This window comes from Clupea harengus, chromosome 6 (genome assembly GCF_900700415.2).
Source record: "Clupea harengus chromosome 6, Ch_v2.0.2, whole genome shotgun sequence".
In the NCBI taxonomy this organism is placed as follows: Eukaryota; Metazoa; Chordata; class Actinopteri; order Clupeiformes; family Clupeidae; genus Clupea; species Clupea harengus.
In genome coordinates, this window is record NC_045157.1 from 29,447,812 (window position 1) to 29,472,181 (window position 24,370).

At 41.8% G+C, this 24,370-nt stretch overlaps 1 protein-coding gene across 1 annotated transcript in view; it reads left to right on the plus strand.

The window, feature by feature from the left end:
• The first annotated feature begins 425 nt into the window (after window positions 1–425).
• The window catches only part of luzp2 (leucine zipper protein 2), a 76,017-nt gene continuing 52,072 nt past the window's right edge, over window positions 426–24,370 (plus strand). Inside the window, exon 1 of the mRNA XM_031569693.2 lies at window positions 426–642. Within this exon, the coding sequence (XP_031425553.1) occupies window positions 581–642 (62 nt within the window). The 5' untranslated portion in view covers window positions 426–580. The remainder of the gene's footprint in view (window positions 643–24,370) is intronic.

Below are 24,370 nucleotides of genomic sequence, written 5' to 3' on the forward strand. Positions count from 1 at the left end.
GTCATTCATTTACCACTTTCTTTCGGGAGTGACCCTGGTTTACGTGTGGCCTGATAATCGCCCTCCTTGTCCCCATGCTGCTGGTAATAACGCTGCCTGATTGATATCATGGGAGAATGCATTACCAGAAATTCATCACACAACACAAGGGGGGAGAAAAAAGCCTGAGAGCCAGTGGCTGAATTGGTGCTGACATCACATCGCCATCTCAAATCATCCACCGCTGCTCTCCTTGGATCCCTGCCGCTCCTGTTTCTGCCCATTAATAAGTCTGTCCGTCTCCTGGCCTGTTATTTAAAGCCAAAGAACCTCCCTCTCGCGCAGCTCACTGTGTTGCATCTGTCCGCCACTACGAGCAAGGGAGAGAGAAAGAGAGAGAGAGAGAGAGAGAGAGAGAGAGCGAGAGTGTGTGTGTGTGCGCGTGTGTCTTCGGGGGCGTGCGTGTGCGCTAGTGAGAGAGCAACAGAGCAGGCGAGAGAGAGAGCGAGCGAGCCAACAGCCAGAGAGAGGAAAAGCGTGCAGTCGAGAGGGCTAAGAGAGAGAGAGCGAGACGCGGCGAGCACGAGAGCAAGACAAAGCTATGAAATTCATCCAAGCTGTTTGCCTGCTGCTTCTCTGTCCTGCTTTTAGCCTCAATACCAGGTAAGGAGGAGAAAAGCGCAGTGATTTCTCTTTGATTACAGTCTCTCTTTTAAGGGTAAACCGGCGCAAATGCGTTCCTTGGCTAATGTCTGATATGAATCTGTGTCTGTGTTCAGTCCTGTTGGCTGGCTTTAGCTGTTGTCTCTGGTAGATATCTGTGTGTGCCGGGCTTGCTGTCAGTGGAGAGGAGATGGAGACGGAGGGAGGAAAAGAGGGCTTATCCCCTCAACTTTCCTCTTGCTGTACTCCTGTGTCTATGCTCCATGTTGCTTCACTGAAGAGGTGTCCCTTGTTCAGTCAAGGTGATTAATGGACTGAAATGTTTCAGAGGTTTGGACTCAATGGGAGTTGAGAGAAGGTTCCTGAAAAAGAGCAAGTTTTCCTCGGCTGGGGTTTTTTGTTTGACTGTGTTGCAATGCTGGAGATTATTTATGTGTGTGTGTGTGTATGTTTGAGAGAAAGAGAGAGAGAGAGAGGGAGAGGGAGGGGAAAGAGAGAAAGAGAGTGTGTGTATGTGTGTGTGTATGTGTGTGTGTGTGTGTGTGTGTAGAATAATGCTGCGGAAGAATTCTGAGGATGAGAAAAGAAGAGAGAAAGGGCAGAAAAGGAGGAGTCATGCACGGCAGGGGGAGTACTGAAGGATTAATGATTAATTAAACCATTGATAAAATCTCACCACTTTCTGCTTTACAAAACATCATTTCGGTGACGGCACTTTCACAGATTGCAGATTCTTCTTTTCCATAAGGTTGAAGGCAATGGGAAATATTACATTTCTCGTTGGTCACAGTTATTGCCTATAACAAGATAGTCTTCTCAATGGTAATTCCATGCAGAGGAAGCGGCTTGGATGCACACCAAACAAAGCCACCCTCCCACCAGCCTTCCCACAGAACTCCACACCTGCTCTGTCTCATCCACACACATGCACAGCTAGGCACATGATTGCAGTTTGAGGACAGCTACTGGAATAATCATGAAGGAGACAGAAGAGACCCATGAAGCATGCCTACTTACTGTTAGCTTACTGTATATTTATAGTGCCACTAAAATAAGTTGTTTTAGGTACATGTCTTTAGGGTTTAGATTGAAATAGGTCAGTTTGTGGTGGAATATAGTGAAGATGTCTGAAAGATCTTCAAGGAGAACTATCTGACACTTAGGCTGTTTTGGTCATTTTAAAGTGTGGTGTCCCTATTGAATGAATGCATTCTCTATTTATCGTTGTCTCTCTAATGAACAGATGGCTTTGTTTGATGTGTGGTGACATTCAACCATAATTTGAAATGACTAAAACCATAAAAACTTTTCATACAAATATGGGCTTCTACAAAGAGACACGCAGTTGGGTATATTGGGCTGTATTATCACACTTATAAACACGCACACACACAGACACACACTCACATACACCCACACACATACACACAAACACACACATACATACACCCACACAGGCATAAACATGGCAACAAAGTGGACTAATGGGATTGGTCTTGATTTACAAATATGTACCTATATTGTGTTTTTATCGGTAAAGTCATCCAAACTTTATCGTCCCTTCTATCATCTGCATCTCATTTAGGTGGCTCAGAAACCGGAAACACTACTGTAAAAAGACCACCTGCTCCATGGTAATTAAAGTAGGCAGTATATTATTCACCTATAAAAATGATGTGAAAATGAGCTGTTTGAGTTGCCAGTCTATACACATCTGGCCATCTGACACATGGCCATTAAAACTGAGTTCATGTAATTCTTGCTGACAGGCACTGACCAAAGTGATGTGTGTGAATGACAGATGCGTCTCCATCACCGTGACAACTATGTTAAGCACACAGTAAACATCCTGAGTTTAACTTCTGCTCTTCGTGTTACAAGCAACCTGGGTCTTTAGCTGGGCTCTGGGTGAATAATTAGTGACTTGAGATGATGGAACCCGTTTGATCTGCGAGACCAATCAATAAATCTATCAGTGTTGTACACACTGTTTACTATAAACAAGGATCAGTGTTTAGGGAGCAATTGTAGGGTATGCCTATGCTGATGCATGGGCACTAAAGTATACATTTTTTAATGTAAACATTTGTATTCATATGTTTTAAGTTGACTTAAGCTGTCTCGTTGATGCACTTGTTAGTTCCAAAGATGTGAACTTTGATATTGTGGCTTGGCTTGATGTGTCACTGTGGTATCAGAAAGCTTGGTCAAACTGGTGTTGACATCTTCTTTGAAGAAGATTTTTTTGTATGAATAGAAATGTGAAGCATGACTGCAAACACAGACTATTTTCATGAAATGTAAATATATTGCTCAGAATGCTGGTGTCTTATTATACAGTGATAAGGGCTTGCCTCTGTGTTAGGGGTAATGTGCAGCAAAGGTCTGTCATTCCAGAGAGTCAATCACTGACACAGAGTCTCATATTTTAATAGCTTGGAAATTCTTGGTAAAGTCTATTCACTGAGGCCTCCAAAATATGATAAGGTATTCAATTTAGCCTTTGTGTGAAGAATGATTTGGGAGCAGTGCTTTACGGTGAAATGCTGAAATATCTCATTTGGTCTGAACAGCTTTAAATAAACCCTCCTATTAGGAGAAGGCTTAGACTAACTAACATTAGTTTACCTTACCCCCCCCCTGTGTTGACTAACTAACATTAGTTCACCTTACTAACATTAGTTCACCTTACTCCCCTGTGTTGACTAACCAACATTAGTTGACCTTACTCCCCTGTGTTGTATTGTTTTGCTTGTCATGATTCGGGCTGATTTTTGCCCGTCACCATTAGTTTGACTCATGAACCTCCTCTTCGACCAAACACTGAGATGCAAAATACTCCAGCCCAAAAAATCGTACATGGGAAATATTCCCAAAAGAAACAATTAACAAAACAATTAACTTTTCTGCTTTTTGTTGACTTTCTTACTTGGTGTGCAGTTTGAAAGCTTAACCCAGATAGGTGCTGCTTTGCTTCTGTGTACATTCTGCTAATGATCCACTGCTTACAGCCCATGATGAGTCTGAAGCAAAGATGCCCCATTTGGCATGTTTATTTCCCCTGATGCCGAGGTTAGCAGTCTAAGCCAGATATGCGAGCGCAGATAAGAGCCTTGCCAAGGAGGGGGATGAACCCTCCAGAGAGCAGGGAGCCCGGCTCCTGTCTCTGCTTCTTTCAGAAGAGCTGGTGGAGGTGATTTTTCGCACTAAAGCTCACCTGCTCCACGGAGTGCGACTTGGGCAAGCGAATCTCCAGGGGGTCAAGTGAAGGGAAAATAGAAAACCGCACTTCTGACAGACCTCTTGATGTGCCAGTGCTGTAGAAGGCAGACTTCTGGGCTAGTAGTTGTGCCTGGAGTCATCTCTTTATTGCAGGTAGAATTTATCGCACCATAAATGTCTGTAACAGATTTTTAAATGTTTTTGATATTTTAGTTTAAAAAAAAAGTATTATAAGTTAAAAGTATATTTTCTACATTTTTTGAACAATTAATTTACTTTCACAAACTGTACAAAATTAGAAATGAATAGTTTATTGTACTTGTTAAAACAACGGCACACAGCTTGTTTTAAAAGACTTCATGCCGATACAAATATTTCATCTCCATGTATGAATGAAACTGATTCTGTGACAGACCACCTTTAGTATGGTTCAGTCAGCCAAATAAAACACCAGCAATAAAGTCTCTTGACATTATGAAAGTTCTACAGAAGCATCTATGTCGTGTTCAACAACTACATTTTAACCACACCGAGCTCATTTCAAAGCCACTGTCCTGCCAAATTCTGTTATGTCTCTGTCCTCTAGTCTTTCGGGCTTCAAGACTGAATAATTTAAATTCGCCGGGCACATTGTGATCAGTGTACCATAGCAACTACAGTGGCTACATGACAACCTCCAAGAGGATTACAATCAACCGAACCTTGGGTTGTTCAGATAGTATGAATCCAATCACAAGATATTAGAATTTGTTTTCCGAACGACAATTCATGGCCACATCACGAAAATGCCAATATTTGCATTAACTCTAACAGTTCCTTTAATATCTTCTGCTAATAGTCCCAGATACCTCATTGATGATTGCATCCCACAATGCTCCTCACATTGCATGGGGAAATTGAACTGTACGCTTGGGAACACTTCCATTTCTCATTTCACTCTGTTGATGATGCTGAAATACGAGTGAGAACCTTGCACAACAGACAACCTGATATTATGGCAGAGGCCGTAAAGGCAGATCAATATACATTATAGAGGTTGTGGGATTGGGCTCTGTTTGCGGCACAGAATAATAAATGGAGTAATAGGATTTTAAAGGTCCAGTAAATAAATATTCCACAGGGACTAATACTGAAAAGAAGTAAAAGAACATAGGGGATCTGTGGGTGAAAGAGATTTGAGGAATGCTCTTTGAGAGGGGATGTTAGTGCCACACATCAAATGGGCTCCCGCCGAGTGAAAGGAAACCGCTTAAAAGGCAACCCTCCCCTCAATGTTAAACCCTTGGAAACCACTGTGTGAAATGGATTTGAGATTCGTGTGAAACATTTATTTGACTGTGTTGCCAAGGCACAAAGTAACTTTTAATTATTTTCAAGTGCGTAGTGTTTATGTCATCCAACCGCTGTGAATCAACCTGGCACAAGAATGGTGCCATTTTAGCCACACAAACATTAGATCACATGATCACAGCTCTTTGAAATGAACTAGAAAAGTCTTCAGTCATTCCATGTACTGTAGTGATCAACCCAACATGCCATAACCGTGGCAACAAATGAAAAACCTGAATGAAACTCTGACCTAATCATGCCTCACATGAGCTCATACCCAGAGTCATATAGTGGACTCTGCTAGGTAACTGAAGTTTGTCCACAGACATTGGCCTGTCGTGATAGCTGCTCTTCTCGTTCCAATGGTGGTGTGAAATTGGCTGGTTTTGGAGCTCAGCTCTGAATAGTGTGTTCCATCTCTGTCCTCAAATGCTCAACTGGACTAAGATGTGGGGACAGAGTGTCTCTCCACAAAAAAAAAGCCTTCCATCTCGGCCGTAAACCCATTCGTGGAAAATGTTTCTAAAATTATGACATGAGAAAATATTCAAGCTGAAATAATCCATTTGCAGATGGCTGGACTTGATTGGCAGCAGCAGTGCTCAGAAATCCTGTGGTATGCTAATGCCAATGCACTTTCGTCAAGGGACCCAGTGTTTCGCTGCAAAATCGTTTCCACCGCCATCATATTTCCTAGCATCCCCTGCAGTCAAGGAGTCCTAGGTGGTCTTCTCCACACCCTGGGCTGCCCATCACACCAGCGCAGCAGGAGTCAGTCAGGCAGTGCTGTTTTACAGTCGTCTGGTGTTCAGTGTTTTCCTTCCTCCGCCTTTTGTAGTTTCTTGTTCGAGGTGGAAGTTGATGAATTACGATGAGTTGTGCTTTCGTTTATGGCTGCACTATTGTACTGTCTGCACAATTCATGACCACCTCTGCCAGTCTCCTTTGTCAATGAGTTGCTTTTAACAGTTGCCCTGCTGTTAGCCTGGAGTCCTTCAGGTAGAGACCATGTAACACAGAAGAAAAATCTAAGAAAAACAAAATGTGGTAGGAATTGCAACTAGCACGTAGCGGACTACCGCATGAACTTAATATCTACCCTAGACACGCTGGAAATGCCACGAATTTTGATCTGAGGTGTCGGAGTTGCTTACACTATCTTACACTATACGTACACTATCCTCTTTGTACGTATGCATGGAAGAGCGTGTCATATATTCGTATGTTTCTTTTTCCCCCACGGTGTATTCTTTACAGGTGAAATGAAGCACAACGCAGAACACAGACACTATATCTACATAACATAACAGCATATTATGTCTCGGAGTGATGCATTCAGCACAATCTCAATGGAGAGTGATGTAAATGCATGTTGTTATTACTTCAAGTTAATTTACGAGATTTTTTACATAGAAGATGCAGAAAATCCTTTGGAAAACAAAAGAGCAGTTGCATTTCGCCCCTCATCTGAGGACATTGTTCAGAGATTACCCCACAATCAGGATTTGTATTGACCCATTGTTCCTTTGTCTTATTGGCAGTTTATTTTTTATGAAAATAACCTTGACTTTCCCTCAAGAGGAAATCCGGTGCCTGTCACTCACAGACCTTTTCTCTGCAACCCTGGCAACCTGACTGTGTCTCTCTCTCTGTGTGTGTTTCAATGTGCATCTGTGTGTGTGTGGGGGGGGGGGGGGGGGGGGGGAGGGGTTAGAGGCCGGAGGGGCATGTGAATACATGGCCTAGCTGTTAGTTATTTTTATTCTACCATCAATCAAGCCATCAGCCTCAATCTAGGCCCCTTGGAACCTAAGTGCCTTTTTTTTCAAATTGAGGGTGACACTTAATGACATTGACAATGACATGGCACTTCTTTGGAAGGACGATGCAGTGTTTTACTGTGAGTGAGCAAGTCCCACAATATTAGAGTCACGTACACCCACTTGTGACTGGATTACAAAAACACAGCCTGACTGAGCTCAAAAGGGGAACACGTCATGGGAAAACCTAACTTGGCACCTAGTGTCACAAAGCACCCATCCACATTAACCAGTAGCACGCCATTATTTTAGAACGCCATAAAAATGAAAGTTCAAAGTAGCCATGAAAAGCATTACTGATGGGTCTTACTACATGTATTAAATACCTGAAGATGTTTCATTAGAAGTAACAGTAGAAGAAGAGGAGTCAATAAATGAATTACATTTGGCTGTGGCATGATTGTATGCTATAGTATTAACTGTGCTAACGCTAACAATGACAGGGAATACACTGGAAGCGGTGCTTAATTTAAATATGAGATTGCATCGCAATACAACCCTTGGCTTCTGCCTCGCTCCTGAGCACTTGATCACATCCTGCTATCTAAATTGTGATCGTGTCTTTTTCTCCCGATTTCTGCACATGCCTCCACCAGCCGTTGTCTTGTTCCCTCTCTAATGGGCCATAATTGGTCCCCCATGGTAGGAGGCGAAACGCTCACAGGAGTAACTCACCACTGATTAGGGAGATTAAAGAGAGGAGAGGAGAAATTGGGTTGGGCATGAACAAAGGCGAAATTCATAAATAATACACTTTAAAAAGTCTCCATAAAACCATGAAAACAAAGCCAGTGCAGCCTGCGAGGCTTCTTTCTTTCCATGCACTGCTAGGATGACTCCTCTGGCTGAAGTGATCGAAATGGACCGATGGTTGACTTTGACCGTGCTGAGGTTATGACTGCTTTTCTGGGGTGCACATGAACTGTGGTTCACCTCTACGGTCATTGCTGCTGGGGTAATTCATCTCTCTCTTTCTCTCTTTATCTCTCTCTCTCTCTCTTTCTCCCTCCAACTTCTCCTCTTGTTCTCGATCTGACTATGCATGCATGTGAGAGGGTTACAATGCTGCTGTATGCTTTGTCTAAAAAAAACATGGAACCATCACTGTTTTACTTTGAAATTATTATTGTCACCTGCACAGTTTGTCCTTGACATAACTCCCATTCTCTGGTATAGAAGTTGTGCCTCTACATTTAACATCTTTATTGTACTACCAATCCAAAATACCTGGACCAGAAATGATTAATTAGTTTGAGCCCAAAGGCCACTCCCATACAGTTGTATTCATTTCTCTGGTTTAACAAACTCCAAACTCCAACCTGAACGCTGAGTTGGCAGACTTTCGAAGCTATGTATGCAGAGTTATTGATTCCAGAACAACTGAAGAGGTTTTTGCCGATTGGGTTCACTCAGCTCTGAACACACAATGAAGTACATTGTTCCCAACCGAACTGCCTTCAAGTTGAACCTTAATAGCCAGCATCGGTCGAATGCTGATAATAGCATTCTCTATGGATGTGAGTGACAAAAAGTGTAGAAGCGGCCTTTATTTCACTTAATTGGAAATAGACTATTGATCCCTTGTTTGTGTCGTGTAGACCGATTCATGAAGAATCATCAATATGCTAGCGTGAATTCCTTGAAAGACCATATCCACTTATTCAACATAGTCAAACTGTTGACCTAATCTAATGAATAATAGTCGTAATATCATAGATCAATTTCTCAACAATTTTGGCCCTATAATGTTAAATGTATTGAGTCAGACTGTAGTCTGTGTTTCACAGCCCCGAGAGCAAAACACAATCAAATAAAACAAATATGTCAGTAGAACAGAGTGAGTAGAAGAATAAGATGCACATATTGTACAAATGAATAAATCAATACATATATAAATAAAATACACAAATAAAACCTGACCATTCCCCATTATAGCACAGTGCATGTCAAAGGACATAATGACTGATCAGAGTCCAACCATCTTCTCCTGAGCACTACTGTTGGGCTAAATTGACCTTACATTTTGAATGGTGCATTATCCAGGAGTTTCGTGTTGGAAACATCACTGGCTGGTGTTTTTCAAGATGACAACTGAGGTTTACCTCAAAGTAAAACTGCCACCAAGCATGTCGCCCATAGTTCACATAGTAACTGACATTGGTCAGTGGAATACAAAACACTGCAAAATCCCTTTTCAATATTTTCTGTCAATATACTTAGGTAAGTTTCTCAACTTACTTTCTGGAATAGCGCACCCCCTAGAAAGAGATATGCACTGGTCTCACACACCACAGACAAGCAGAACTCATCCAATTAGCCAAACAACAGTTCAAAGATGTGTCCTTTCAAACCAGCCTACTGTTTCATTGTCACTATATTCAAAGACACACCTTTTGTCACCATTTGAAATAGTAATTGGTTGTTTTTTAAGTGGCTGCCTTTAGTAGGGAGGTTGCATTAAAAGAGAAAGGGATGTGTTGCCATGCTGAGGGGGTAGTGTGCAGGAAGGCAAACCAGCACTACCAATATTGTTTAAAGGTGAGATGTGTGGGGTTTAGGGAGGCCTATTAGTGTTTTGGTTAACTTAGGCCGCCATGTTTCACCACCATGTTTCTACAGTAGCCCAGAATGGACAACACTGGCTCTAGAGAGGACCTTTCGTATTGGTATGTTGAAGTGGCGGCTTGAATTTGGTGGCGATGGCTGAAAGACAAAGAAGAGGGAAGAAGAGGAATTAGTGGTTGCTGGTACTGGCTGACCATTTTGTGTTGTGAGACGTTTGAGAACCCAAATTTTGACGAATGGTGGATGATATTTATTATTTAGCACAAGCAAACAGCTGCTTAAAAATATTACCAATGGAAGTGTAACGTTAAACAAAAAAGCTTTGGAGCCCATGTCAGCCAAACAACTAACATAGCCAAAATTCACAATTTACAGTACATGAAAGCTATGACCTATGGTTTTACAGACTAAATAACTAAATACGATTTCTAAATATCTATCTAAAGTAACCTCATCACTTGACATATTATGGCTACTCGATGCGGTCGTAGACAATTACATCATTTTGGAAGTAGCTACTGGCAGCTGATTCTCATACTGGCACTGTGCATTCTCCTACATGCTCGGGAGGAAAGGGATGAGGGAGTTGGTTGCAATCTGCAACTTCACTCCTAGATGTCACCAAATCGTACACACTGTACCTTTAATGAGGTGGGTCTTGGATTTTCAAACTGAGGCCAGCGAACTGAAAAATCTTTTGCATTTCGTCTCTTAGATTTCGGGTGCGAAAACATAAATGCCATGTAGAGGCCAAGTGTGTAGTGTCATAAAAAACTAGTTCACAAAAAACTGACAAGTTTTGGCACACTGGCAAACCAACATGAATTATGCACAATTAAAGTCAGACCAAAACAGCATTTCTATTTCTATCAAGTTATATTTCCAAAGATTCTTGCCTGCCGTGTGGTCAAAGACACTTGCCTACCTATTCTTATGTCACCTCTGTATGCCTGTGTAGTCCCTTTTTGCCATTCCCTCAACGTTTTCAAAATTTCACATTGACACTTCTTTAGTATAGGACTACATAAATCTGAAGCAGTACATCAATCTGAATCTTTATCGGCCTACTTACACTCCTGATGACACCTGGATGGATTTGGTTATTTTTATCTCATCTCTTTCTCTTCATTTTCTGTGTCTGGATTCATCTTGGCTGACAGAAGTGGGTTCTTTGGAGTGCATATCGCACCTTACTTTGCAGTCGTTTGCAGGGACACTTGGCTACGATAAGTTTCCCCGGGGTATGCCTGGAGAGCGAACATTTTGTGACCAGTGGTCCTCAAGTAAAACTGATAAAGCCTCTCGCAGGGCTGCAGCAGCAGTTTATCTTTGTTTTTCCCATTGGAAGAGCCTATGATATTACTTTTTCTTTTTTTGCAAATGAGACAATACTGACTTCAGCAGCAAATTGGCACACATCTGATAATACAGATCCACCTCGCCTACTTGTTTTCCTCCAGTACAAGACGCACGCTATCTCCTTTCGATGATATGTATTATGCCAAGCAGTGTTCTGAATTCATAGCCGCCAACATTCTCCACTTCCACTTGGTCTTCAACTTTATCTCATGATGAGGGTCAGGAATCCCCACTGGCAACATATAGCCTCCGCCTTATGCTGCGTTTTTTCCCCTTCAACTAAATGTTTAGAGAGCAAAAGGAGAGTCGTTAGGAAAAGAAAGTAGCCAAGGCTAAGGCTGTTGCTCTCACTCTGAGCAGCCTTGGTTATATAACCACGCATATTGTGCTCTTCCAGAGAGGTTTTTGGGAGGGAAGACAATTTTTATTAAATGTGTTGTATAAATGAAAACATTGCTGGTTTTAATGGAAATGCATTGAGGCGTGTTGTGCTGTGGCAATAGCCTTATCTCAAGAATAATTATGCCTATTAAATCGTTATGTCTTTGTGTCCATGAAAAAACCTTGATGTTGGAAAACGAATTAAGGGTGGATGTCTTCATGTCTTAATACTCATGCGTCTGGTAGCTTCTGCACACATGTTTGTTTGAGCGCTTGTTTGTTTGTTCCTTTCAGTGTGGCCTTCGGGGTGTTGAGGTCTTGTCGTTGCCACGGCGAGGGGTTGCTGTGGCGCTGGGTAGAGGGTGGTGAGAGGGTGTTGTTATGTTGGTGGAGTCCATAGCTCCCATTTGCCAGGGCTGTCTGTCTGAATGCTTGCTTGGCTGAGCTGCATCTTGGTGACGGCGTTGACAGAATGACAGGAAGGGTGCACCCGGGTGAATGCCAATGTGGAAAGCTCTGTTTCTGGAGGAGCTGCACACAGAGAAACACAGACACACACACACACACACACACACACACACACACACACACACACACACACACACACACACACACACACACTCCAGTCGGTTCCCAGCTCCTCGGAAACTACACATGTGCATGGACACAGGCAGTGGAGTCTTTAAGGATGGTGATGTCATGCCATGATGTGTTAGTGTTACAGTATATTAGGCGGATAGAACAGTAATCGGGAGTGAAGGATGTGATTCAACAGTCGACGTAAAACAACCAATGTGGAGAAAGACCAGGAAGTATGCAAACAAGTGTTAGCCAAGACAGTGCCAACATTTCATGCAAATGATTTCCTTTTACCCATGAGACACTGTGGTTGACCTGTGGTGGGTGTGGTGCCTAATGCAGTATCAGCCTCTTTATCTAAGCCTTTATAATGGCTTCATAAGACATGGCTGGGCTGCAAAGAAATAGTCACTTTCTACTAGTTTTTTGTTTAGAAAGTAGCTTGTACAATGGTGAAGTGTGTTGTCTCGTGTTCCATAGAGCAGTCTTGTGCAAATTGCCTTATGATGTGTATATAATAGTCAGAGGAAATGCCATAAACTAATAGCTTCTTGCTGGACCAACATAGTATCCAGTTTAAGTGCCTTTGAATCCACAGGTTTTCTGTTCATGCTATTTAAGATATTTGGCAAAATCTAGAAAAAAAACTAAAATGTTCCACTGCAGATCGCTAATCACTTCAGGACAATGTCAGGAACACCCTATCGGCAGTCCTGAAAAAATACGTGAAAAAACAATATTGAATAAACAACACTACGTATAGCATCTCTGGCCTTGTAGTCATTTATTGCTTGGAAAAGATGGTACTCACAGGATGTGTTACTGAAATTGGCTTGTTGGATTTGCTGAGCTGCTAGCATTTAGAAAGTAATTGATAAGTAGCCATGGAAATTTGGACACAATCTGCTAGTGTGCCCCTATTAGCCTGTCAGCAGATTGCCGGCAGGTGTGTGGAATGATTACAAAATTCAGGTGCACCACCAAATACCCCAGGGGCACTTTTTGAGCATGCAGAGTTGTAGGACAGACCGTACCAGAATAAGTATGACTAACACATAACCCGTGCATGCATACATGCAGCTCAATCGAGTCACAGCTGCTGACACACACACACACACACACAGACACACACACAGACACACACACACACACACACACACACACACACACACACACACACACACACACACACACACACACACACACACACACACACACACGAACATAGACCTGCATGCACATGTACCCACAAGCAATCCATAGCTGCACTGCACAGCATTTATTAAGCATTTATTAATTGTGTCGCTAAGGGCACCCTGTGCATGTATGGAAACATGCCCAAACACACGAGGTGAGCTTCCTATGCACACACACGCAAGCACACCACACGCAAAAATAAACCCTGCACAAAGACTTCCAATCTGAGCTTGCGTATCTCTGTCCATACGATGATGTGGCTTTCTTGTTTCATTACAATTTATGCCATTCTGTGCTCACCAGGAGGGGGTTTCACCCGGCTGCTGTGTGCATCTGTGGAGCCACATGTCGGATTGGATCATAGCAGCCTCTGTGGGCATTCTTCCATAGGTGATTTTTCTCACAGCATGGTGTGTGTTTTGTGAGCATTTTGATGATCGGTATGAATGAGACGCAGAGCGTACTGCATCTGCTTTCCATTCAAACACACAAAACGCGAACAAAATCCACCTGCAGATTTTACGGAAATAATCCCACTCAAGAATTGATAGTGTATCTTGTGATTACGAAAAGCAAAAATGTTCTCATCAGGGGGAAAAGACAATGCATATTCTCCTAACTAATGCCTAACTAAATATGATAAACATGCTTTACTAAATATTTTGGATTATTAACTTTGGTTTCCTTTCAGAATTTCAATGAACTCCTAGCTCTCCTTTTAGAATTCAAATTCAGTACATTAATACAGGTTTGACTACACAGAGGCAGTCTGCGCTTTTCACAAACTGCGCTTTTCTCTGTCTTGAATTAATAAAACCTGGGGTGTATTTCCCACTTACAGTCTTAGCGTTTTATGAGGACTTGAAAGGTATACCATACTAAACCTTTCAACGAGTGTTTCCTATACCATCCCTTCAGAGTTTCCCTCAGAGAAACCTTCCTCTGTATGTACAGGATGGATTCGTGTTTCTGGAATCAATTCTGGTCTTTCACATGGGTTTGAGCATGGGATGTTTGATGTGCATGAGTGAGATTGGAGTGCAGGAAATCTTTATCAGAAAGAACATCGACAAGAAATTAAGTCAAAATTTGAAAGGTTCTCAAATAAGGACGGTTGTAGTCTAGAAATGATTTGTATCGCAAGGGATTCAAATTGAACAACTCATTTGTTTTATGCAGATGTTTATTCTTTTTTTTTTTTTTTTTTAAATCACACCATGTATTGCAACCCATATCTTACATTGCAGTCGATGCATACATCCAAAACATTGACAATACATTTTTAGGCTCTAAAACATTCATTAAATCTGAAAACATTCATTAAATCTAAAAACAATAATTAAATCTGAATAACTAACAGTGGTCCAGACCAACCTTATGAAAATATCTCTTAAGGAATGTATACCTTTATTAAGGACGCTCTAGGAAACACCTTGAAAAGTTAAGGTACATCTTACGGTGTATCTCTGGAAAACGCGCTCTGGGAAAAGAGCCCATGTTCTAAAAGGTTCCCGCCCGAGACTGGCACAGTTTGGACATTTGGTATTCAAACGATCTGTGCAGTTTCTTGCACACGTGTTAAGAAAGTGCCATAATCCAGACAAGACAAAGCCCTGGACAGCTTTCGTTGGTATCAAGCTTAAATATGGTGACATTTTAACTCCGTGTGAATATAGGCCCGTCCCCCTGAGAGGCTTTCCTCTTGAAACTGTTGTCATGTGCCAGTTGCTTTTTGTGCTCTACCTCTGCCAAATGCCGTGGCATTTTGCATTCTAAATCCTGTTTTAGCAGGAACACAGTACAGAAGGGTCGGACTAAGAAGCCAACATTCATTAAACAGAGTCCTGTTTCTGTCTTTACACTGGAACAAATCTCAAGCCTTCGTATAGAAAAGCATTCCTACAGAATGTCAGCAGTTCATAGAGGTCTCGGGGTCATAGGGGTAACATTCAACACTGCTCACATATGTTTTGTAAATTGTCTTGGATAAAGGTATCTGCTACGTAACTTAACTAGAACCTACATAACTATATGGCTTCATAGTGCCAGCAAATGCCCTTGAGATTACCTTTTGCATAAAAAAAAAATGTTCTTCCATGTATTGCTTATAGAATTGTACCTATTGGAAAACAACACATTTTATTAACCAAGTACCCAATCAGTCTAGGGTCCAAATACCCAGTCTGAAAATATTGTGAAATCTTGTATTTCCTGTGTGTATTTAAAGTGTGGTGACAGCATGGGTGATTTTGTGTCTAATATTTAAAGCTCCACAGCTGATGGCTACCCACCCCTTCCATGGGGACTGTCATTGATGTGGAGAGGGCCATCTGGCTCTGGTGGGCCTCATTCAGATGACCTTAGCAATCTTATCTCCGGCGCTGTCTTTCAAACACAACATAGTGACATGACAGCACTGGATCTGAGCATATCCTTACAAAATTAAGCCCAGAATCAAGATTCAGCCGAGAGTTCTTTGCCTGTGTTGTGGAGGGAGATAAAGAGATTAATTCAGATGATCACCAGGGCTTTCATTAATCGCTTCCCCCCCCCCCCCCATCAAACTATTCAGCTAATATCATGCTTCTAACAGGGCTTAAGTATTTCTGGCAAATATCTAGAATAGTCAGACATTAGTTTATAGTTTACAGGCTGTGAAATGTTACCTGTGGTTTAAAGCAGTAGGGCGATGTGTTCTACACTCTAAAAGCAACAAGAAAATGAGCAGTACCAAGAATTAGAAATATACAGTGAAGTTGTTTAGATACTCCTTTAATTGGATTTATGTTATTTTCCCTTCATGGCATGATGACATGACTAAATACTGTAACATAACTGTGGGAGAAGGAGTTATAAACTTTTATCTCTTGGCATTTATTAAATACTTACACACAAATGAGACAGCTGTATAAAAGCAACAGCTCAAGGTCATACTGTTATATAGTGTATCCGCATAGCAGTGATACTATTTTTAGCATAGACTTGTGGTCTCAGGGCCAAGTCACAGTTGTGCTGATACAATATAAGTTACAATATAACTGCAGCAATACAGAGCTCAAATGAAATTACAATTTCTGTATAACAATGGTACTTATTAGAAATTCAGCAGAGATGAACTCATACCACACTTACTAAGTAAGATATAAAGGGACCATGGAAGACTTTTGGAAAAAAGGCTGATCTAAAAGCTTTATTCAACAGCATAATGCTTTTAGATAAACCTATAAAAATTATGTAAAAATAGCAATCAAATATAAAGGTATCAGCCTTTGAAAATGAATGGTTAGAGGCCTATCTGTAACAATGCAACTTTTCACAATTGCATGAAAATGAGATTTCTTTGAAACAGGCAGTCATGCTGGCTGATGGAAATGGAAAGATAACTCCAGCAGACAAAAAGTATTATGAAATACAATTAAGATATAAAAAAAATGTAATCTTTATAACCCAGTTGGAATTATGAACAGATTTGAGTGTCCAGCTGCTCAATGTTCCATTTGATGTTCAGATACCCGTCTAGAGCTTAATACTGCACTTGGTACTGCACTCTCATACTAAACTGTTTAACGTACACTTTTTATAACTACAGACCCCATGAACAGCTACAATGATTTACTTCCAATCATTTTGCATTAGTGCTTGTTAAACACAGTTTTAGGGGCATACTGGTGAGTGTGCATATCTGTGAGTATTCATTCTGTTAAGTGACTAAGGTCTTGTATAATGCATTATACAACCTCCATCAGCCCAAATACCTTCCTTGGCTGACAACAAAATCTGAATATAGGGCTTGGTAACATGGCAGTGTGAATCCCATTAACGTAATGGATGTCTAATAATAAAAGGTTACTTCTACCCTAACTGGATTAGCAATGATCATGTGTTTGCAGGGATTTGCGGTGCTGCTAGACTACAGAGGTACCCCGCTATGCAAAGCCTTTAAGCAACTTCATCTCACATCGCCGCTTTGTCAACAGTGGATGCTTTCTCTAGGTCAGGCAGATTAAAGGTTAAAAGAAATTATGCATTTTTAAAGGATCATTTCTAAATGTTTACTTGAATGGATATCAACCACACACTGACCAAACTTTGTGAGACTTAACAAGATTTACTGTGGGCGAAGAGCTTTTTTATTGTAGCCTTTTGGCCTCTTGAAGTCCAATACCTCATAACTCATGCTCTCATTGCAGTGATGGGAAAAAGATGTCTCAGTCAAATGATACTGTGGGAACAATATAGCTGCATAAATGGACCCTCAGCTAGCTGAACTTCTCCTAACGCTGTAAGATGGATCAGCTATGTAAGTTGATGCAGCTGCTTGTGTAACAGCCTGATGCTGAAAATTATAAATTCAAACAATTACCACAAATATTGTGGTATTGTAATACGTTATAGATAAAGTATGAACTGAATGGTGATCAAAGTTACAGGTAGAACTGTAGTAATACCGACTGATAAAGTGACATTTTAGACAATACTGAACAAACCAACTGATTTTACAGATATGTTGAACTTGGTATGGTCATTTCACAGGTATATTTATGGTTACAGTGTGTTGTACAAGAGCAAGGGCGTGTAGTGACAATATAAGGGCCCTGTTTTAATACCCCTGCCTGGTGTCCTTGGAGCACCAAAGGCCTTTCCTGACATCAGCAGGCCTTCGCTAGGGGCAGGTGGACAGGCAGCACTCTGTCTCCGGCCTTCTGGAAAGCCCAGGCCAAAAGCCTGAGACAGCACAAGCTCCATGCTGGTGTCTTCCCTGCTGCCCTCAAGTCTGGCCCGCGAACAAACAGACGGACATATGTGCTCCTGAGCAGGGAGGCAGAAAGGTTTCTGTGTTCCTGTGAGGCAGTTTCCGGGGCACGGCGGGGCCCCTGCTCAGGTGCAGCCAGTGAAAGGGTGGACGCCACAGGAAGAGGCGTGCCACTGTCATCAGCGACGTAGTAATCAGGAAACACAGCGGGCTTCAATCAGCTCTGATGTGCTCAAGTCTGTAGGGTGTTCCTTCTCCTCGTGGGCTTAACAGCGTGCGCGTATGGCTTGGAAAGCCCTCAGAACAAAATGCCACCGGATTAAGATATGAATATAGCTTATTGAGCTCACATTAATCGTAGTCTATAGCACGTCATGTCTTCTCAATGCTTCTCAATCTTACAAGTGAAATAGTACACAGAACTATTTTGTTTAGTGACTATATCATATAGTGACTATATTGCATGTTGTAGAATGTCATTTTTAGATAAAAACAGATATCCAGACTATTGGTTTTCTAAACTATAATCTAATTCTGTCCGTCACCTTTAAGCCTGAGGTAGATGCCGTTCTGTTTTGCTTCTTTGGCAATGTTTTTGGGTAATGTGCTTATTTCTCTGCTGCAAAAGTGTTTTAGTGAAAGCAATGGGTCTGTTAGCTTGCGTGACTGACAAAGATCTTCAAATCAGGGCACCTGCCTGTCAGTCCTCCTCCCCTCAGGGACGGCACATTACCACAGACCAGTCTCCACTCCACTCTCTTCATTTCCCCCATGCATCTCAGTCCTGTGTTTAATGTGACAGCGCATCCCCTTGGGTGCATTGATTGCATCGACCCTAAAGGGAATAGGAGTACATATTTATATTCCATAAGCTGCTGTCGTTCAGGGTATGGTCTTACCCCTTGGGGTCACAGCCTAGCCTTACATCTAGCCCTCGGGTATTTCGGTGTACGTCACAAATGGAGATGCAAAGCTTATTTTCATGTTTTTTTCTTTCCTGAAACTGATCACAGGGATATGATCGCTTTTGGCATTACCACACCGAGAGCTTGCCGTACATCACAAGCTTCCTGCTGCTGCTAATGGGAAATAGAATTCAAATAGGATTCATTGTGAACCATAACTGCCTCTTTGCTTTAGAAACTAGATAAACACAAGGCCTTGGTCTCTTTTTGTGAGTAGGACAGGAACCTGGTTAGCGGGAACACAGTGCTAGCTACCTGTCCATCTGTTTGTGTTTCTGTGTAGCTGGAGGAGGGCCAGTGGGAAAGGGGCATTTGCTTAAGTGGCTCAGATGTGTCATACATCAGACTGTGTTTAGGCTGGGTAACTTACCTTAATATTTTATAACATTGCCCAATGTCATAGCTCCAAGCTTTCATTTTGAGCTATATCTTTCATATATTTCACACACACACACGTGTGGTTTCCTAAAAAATAACACACACATTTAGTTGTATAATTTTTGGGATACATCATTCTTCCATAAATTCCTGTCTGCTATGAACAAACGGGGCAGACACAGTTAACCAACAGAAATGGCATTGGGCGTCTGGAGTGGAAGTGTGATGTGCCCCAAGGTTACCCCAAGGTTAGCACATGGTTTAGTATCCTGATGTGCAGTGCAGAGTGGAAGGCTCAGATGTACAAGACATGGGAAACAGACACACCTGGTCTGAATTCTTCTTCTGTGTCTGGTGTCTGGTGTTAATGTCTTAAAGGATTCAGATGAAGTCATACAGAGTGATCTAAAAAGCAGACTGTGACGGCAGCCAACCTCCCTGTGAAGCCTCGGAGAGAGAGCGAGGAATATTGACTGAGACGGGAGTGAATTTAATTAACAAAGAAACCTTTCACATATCCAACACTTGGATGACATCGCAGTAGAACAACAGGGAGATGTTTGCCTGTAATTAAAAGGAAAATATTTCTTTCAGCTGCAGAAGCCAACTTCAGGCTTTATAGATTCTGTTTGCTGTTGACTACCCGCAGGAAAGAACTCCGCATGGGCACTGTTTACTTGGTTCTGTATAACCTATATATTGATCACATATATTGATCTCCTCTATGATATACCTTGCATGCCAAAAAACGTGTTTTCACGTTATTCTAAAACATGGGCTATATCTGTTTGGTACCAAGCATTTCATCAGGATTTTATCAGGACTCAAGACAAAAAAACACAATTAAATATGATCAAAGTTAAATAGATCCACCACACTTAAAAAGCTATGGCTACATTTCAATCATATTCATTTACTTTCAAAAGCAGGTTAATATCCGATCAGGATGAAACACAACTCAGTCAAAGAGAGCCCTGCCTCTGGTAGATGCTGCTCTGACGCTGTGATTCTCCAGGGGGTAGGAAAAGCTAAAATGGTGTTGTAACTGGGCTATTTTGGCCTCGGATGAGACAGGGAGAGACAGCGAATAAAAAAGGCACACCATCACCAAGACATCTGGTCTATTGCTAGGATATATCGGGCAGCTGTGCTTCCAAAAAATTAACAGCTCCAAAAGAGAGCTTTACAATTAATGCAACGTTTGAGACCTGAGTATCAATGCATTTCTGATAAGCTGCGCTTGGAACCGGGTAGGGACACCGGCTGTTCTCATTTCCCTCCATACCAGACAGAAAAGGTATTTAGCCGGTAATTGAGGTTGAAGCTAGACATTGACAATTACCAGCTTGTGAGACCCTACTTCATTCAACCCTTGCAGTTGTAGCTGCTGGAGGACCTACAGGTGCCGGTGCAGTTAACAAGCTGAGCCCTCCGTCTCCAATCCCAAACTGGAGTCGTGATGAACAAGACAGCCGTCCTGGCACAGAACCAGCTGACACGTAAAGTGCCAATGTGGCTCCTGTCATGCCACATACTTGTTCTGACCTTCCCTCTTGTATTACCTCGTTAAAAGGTTGCCCTTCAGGTATTGACTAGCTGTCTGATGTGGAATTTACCAGACCGGCGTCTCGATGTGTACTGTCTGGCTTCCGAGGAAAGAACAGGTACAAAAGACCCTAAACATTTACCTCTGGAGCATAAAGCCTGAGTTCATACCCGGCTTCACGCCATCTGCATTAAAGAGCGTGCTCACAGATCAGAAGTAACCCTTTTTTTTCTTATCCAGTTCAGAGGTACTTCTGGTAGAATTTCCTTTGAAGTTAACCTTCATTGTACTTGGTGAATGAGATCTCAATACATTGTGATGGATCTGCACAGTGTTGAGGAGAAGTTGTGTGCATTGGATAGATGTATTCTCTTGTGAAATCTTCTATACCTCTGAATGTTTATTCAGGTACTTCAATTTTTTCACTAAAGGCAATAGAACGTTTTTAATGTTATTGATTAATAAACAAAAATGGATTAATTCTGAGGTAGATTATCTAATAGTAGGCAGTAGGCTGGAAGCTTGTATAGCCATGCTGGGAGCCAGCCACAACCTCACAGGCACTTTTCATCTGAACTATCAAAACGACTAGCGCTATCTTTACTGGTTGGAGATTTATAACAATTTTATTAACCAAATCACACTTTCACGTGAGTGATGAAATAAGGAGATGGCGATATTAAAAATGGATGGCATATGTTCAAGCACATAAAGATGAAAAGAGGTTTTTATCTCATGACCATGAAAAGGGTTGTCCCAGCATCCGCAAGGGAAAGAAATATAAAACTTGTGTGACAAATGATTTGTGCATAATGGAAATTTAGGGGTTAAGATTAATTCTTACTTTGGTCATGCACAGCCTCGAAAACTGAACTAATTAATCCAACTGATAATAATTCAGTCACAACCTATTACCTTCTCTCTTACACAATTAAAGTGGATTTAGGGCCTTGGAGCAGATTTCAAATGAATCGCATCTTATTCAGATGTATGTCCCGCATTAAATCGCTCTAGTTCTTCAAGATTCAGATATGACTAGTATGGCTGCAAGGCTTGTCACAATAAATGACTTGGGTAGAAATGTGGGCCATATAAAAAGTCTGTTACGGGCTGCAGAGAAACAACATTTGATTTCCTCTCAATTGTCTCTTCAGTGTTTCTGTTAACCCTTTATATCTAGTGCTCAATCAAACCCTTTATATTTGTGTGCCTAGTGGTCAATCTCTGTTTAAGATTGAAGTGTTGGCACTTAGCTGGCACAGTCACACTTTATATGCAGATTCGATCATCATTCGGTATTTATTTGACACGATCATTCATCCTTTCTTATCATTTAGTATTTATTCTATGCCCCTCTGCCGTTTTTCACACGTCGTTCGGTATTTATCCTGTCCCTCTCAGTATTCTCCCAGGATTGCTCCATCTTAATTGGAAAGCAGAGTTAATTATCCCCCGGCCCATTGTTGGCACAGCGTCCACGGGGCCTCTGGAGACTCTGGCAGGTCTGGCACACAGTCCTGAGAACATCAAGGGAGAGAAATGAGATGAATGCCACAGTCTCCCCTTTGTGCTCCTGGGAACCGATTCAGTGGTAGTTCAAAATAGGACTAAATGCCAGGTATTTAAGGTGATATCAAGCGCAGTTTGTTTCATTTACAAACTTAGGACCTAGAACGGATAGAACTAATATGCACTCATGAACAAAGGAAAAAGTGGTCTGCATTCATTTTTTTTTCTTCTTTGACATATCCGCCACATATTCTCCCATTCAAATGAACATTGGTCACTCATAGGCTTTGCTGGTAGATAGTTAAAAGGCCTAATTAGAATGCCTTGACTTATTTTGTTTTGCAGGTGTCTTTATTTGAGAGTATGATAGAAGAAAAGGGTTTGATTCATGGAGACCGTATTTCCCGCTGACACAGAATCAAATGTTGATGTCATAAAGGTGATAGCCATTGATCTCAAATGGAAAGATAGTAGGACTGTTTTACATTCACAAAGAGGCAATGGAAAAGGGAAGTGTCTGATGTGATCCATTTACTCTTTGCCAAATTACAAATGTCCCTGCTAACATGTTACCAACATAGCAATTTCACTGTTGGTGATTTCAATCTTTTGGCCGGTGCTTTCGCATTGAAAGCCACATTTTGTGTTGGTTTCCATTAACATGTGATATAATTGCAAGCCTTGCATAAGCTCAGAATCACCGTGGTTTATACACATACCTAATTATCTCTTTTAATTTTCTTTCTGCCTGGATGCCTGGATGCCTGGATGCCTGGCTGAGCTGTGCCAGAGCATGTAGTGCCGCACTAAAAAGAGTTTGCCTAGATTAGAAGGTCTCACAGTGCCTGTTTCAGGGCATGTTCAACCTCTACTGGCTGCAGTGCCTATCACAGTGCCTGTTTCAGGGCATGTTCAACCTCTACTGGCTGCAGTGCCTATCACAGTGCCTGTTTCAGGGGGCATGTTCAACCTCTACTGGCTGCAGTGCCTATCACAGTGCCTGTTTCAGGGCATGTTCAACCTCTACTGGCTGCAGTGCCTATCACAGTGCCTGTTTCAGGGCATGTTCCACCTCTACTGGCTGCAGTGCCTATCACAGTGCCTGTTTCAGGGCATGTTCCACCTCTACTGGCTGCAGTGCCTATCACAGTGCCTGTTTCAGGGCATGTTCAACCTCTACTGGCTGCAGTGCCTATCACAGTGCCTGTTTCAGGGGGCATGTTCCACCTCTACTGGCTGCAGTGCCTATCACAGTGCCTGTTTCAGGGCATGTTCAACCTCTACTGGCTGCAGTGCCTATCACAGTGCCTGTTTCAGGGGGCATGTTCAACCTCTACTGGCTGCAGTGCCTATCACAGTGCCTGTTTCAGGGGGCATGTTCCACCTCTACTGGCTGCAGGCAGCCCAAACACTGAAATGTTCAATGTGTCTGTTTTCTTTCCCAGATTTTTTTTTTTTTTTTAGGTTTTCAATTATTAAGTAGGATTTTAAATATTTACTAATCTTTGCTTTGAAATCACGAAAAAAAAAGCCTCTTTCCTCAGTTTGTTTGCTCACCCAGTATGTACTCTGGCCTACACTGCTGTATCCATATGCCCTCATTCAACATATCTGTCCACTTGTAATGTGAGACTGGTCATTTGCTTGGCAACATCAGGACACATTTTAGGATGTCCATCTGCGAGTATCAAAGAACAGGAATCCTTCTTCTTATGACATTAGTAGTAGTAGTAGTCCTTTTATTGTTACAGCACAAGTACACAAGTACACAAGAACATTAGTTACCGGTGCCGTTCCAAAACAGTAGGGGAAGAGAACACCATGGAAGGCAATATCTTACCCAGTGGGGAGTAAGCCATGCATATAGCTGAAAGACACCAATACTGAGGAAGGATAAAAAAGACGGAGGCTGCAATGGTGATCGCATACAGCAATATATTACATGTCACACTTTCAGGAATGACTGGGAAAGCCTGTGAGTGTGATGATTATCATGGTTTGTGATCATGACATGTCGCGGAGAGATGACAAATGCAAAGTCTCTGGAACAAAGAAGTTGTCAGTCAAAGCAGGAACAGACAGTGGACCATAAATCTATGCTGTAATTGTATTGGAATTTCTCTTG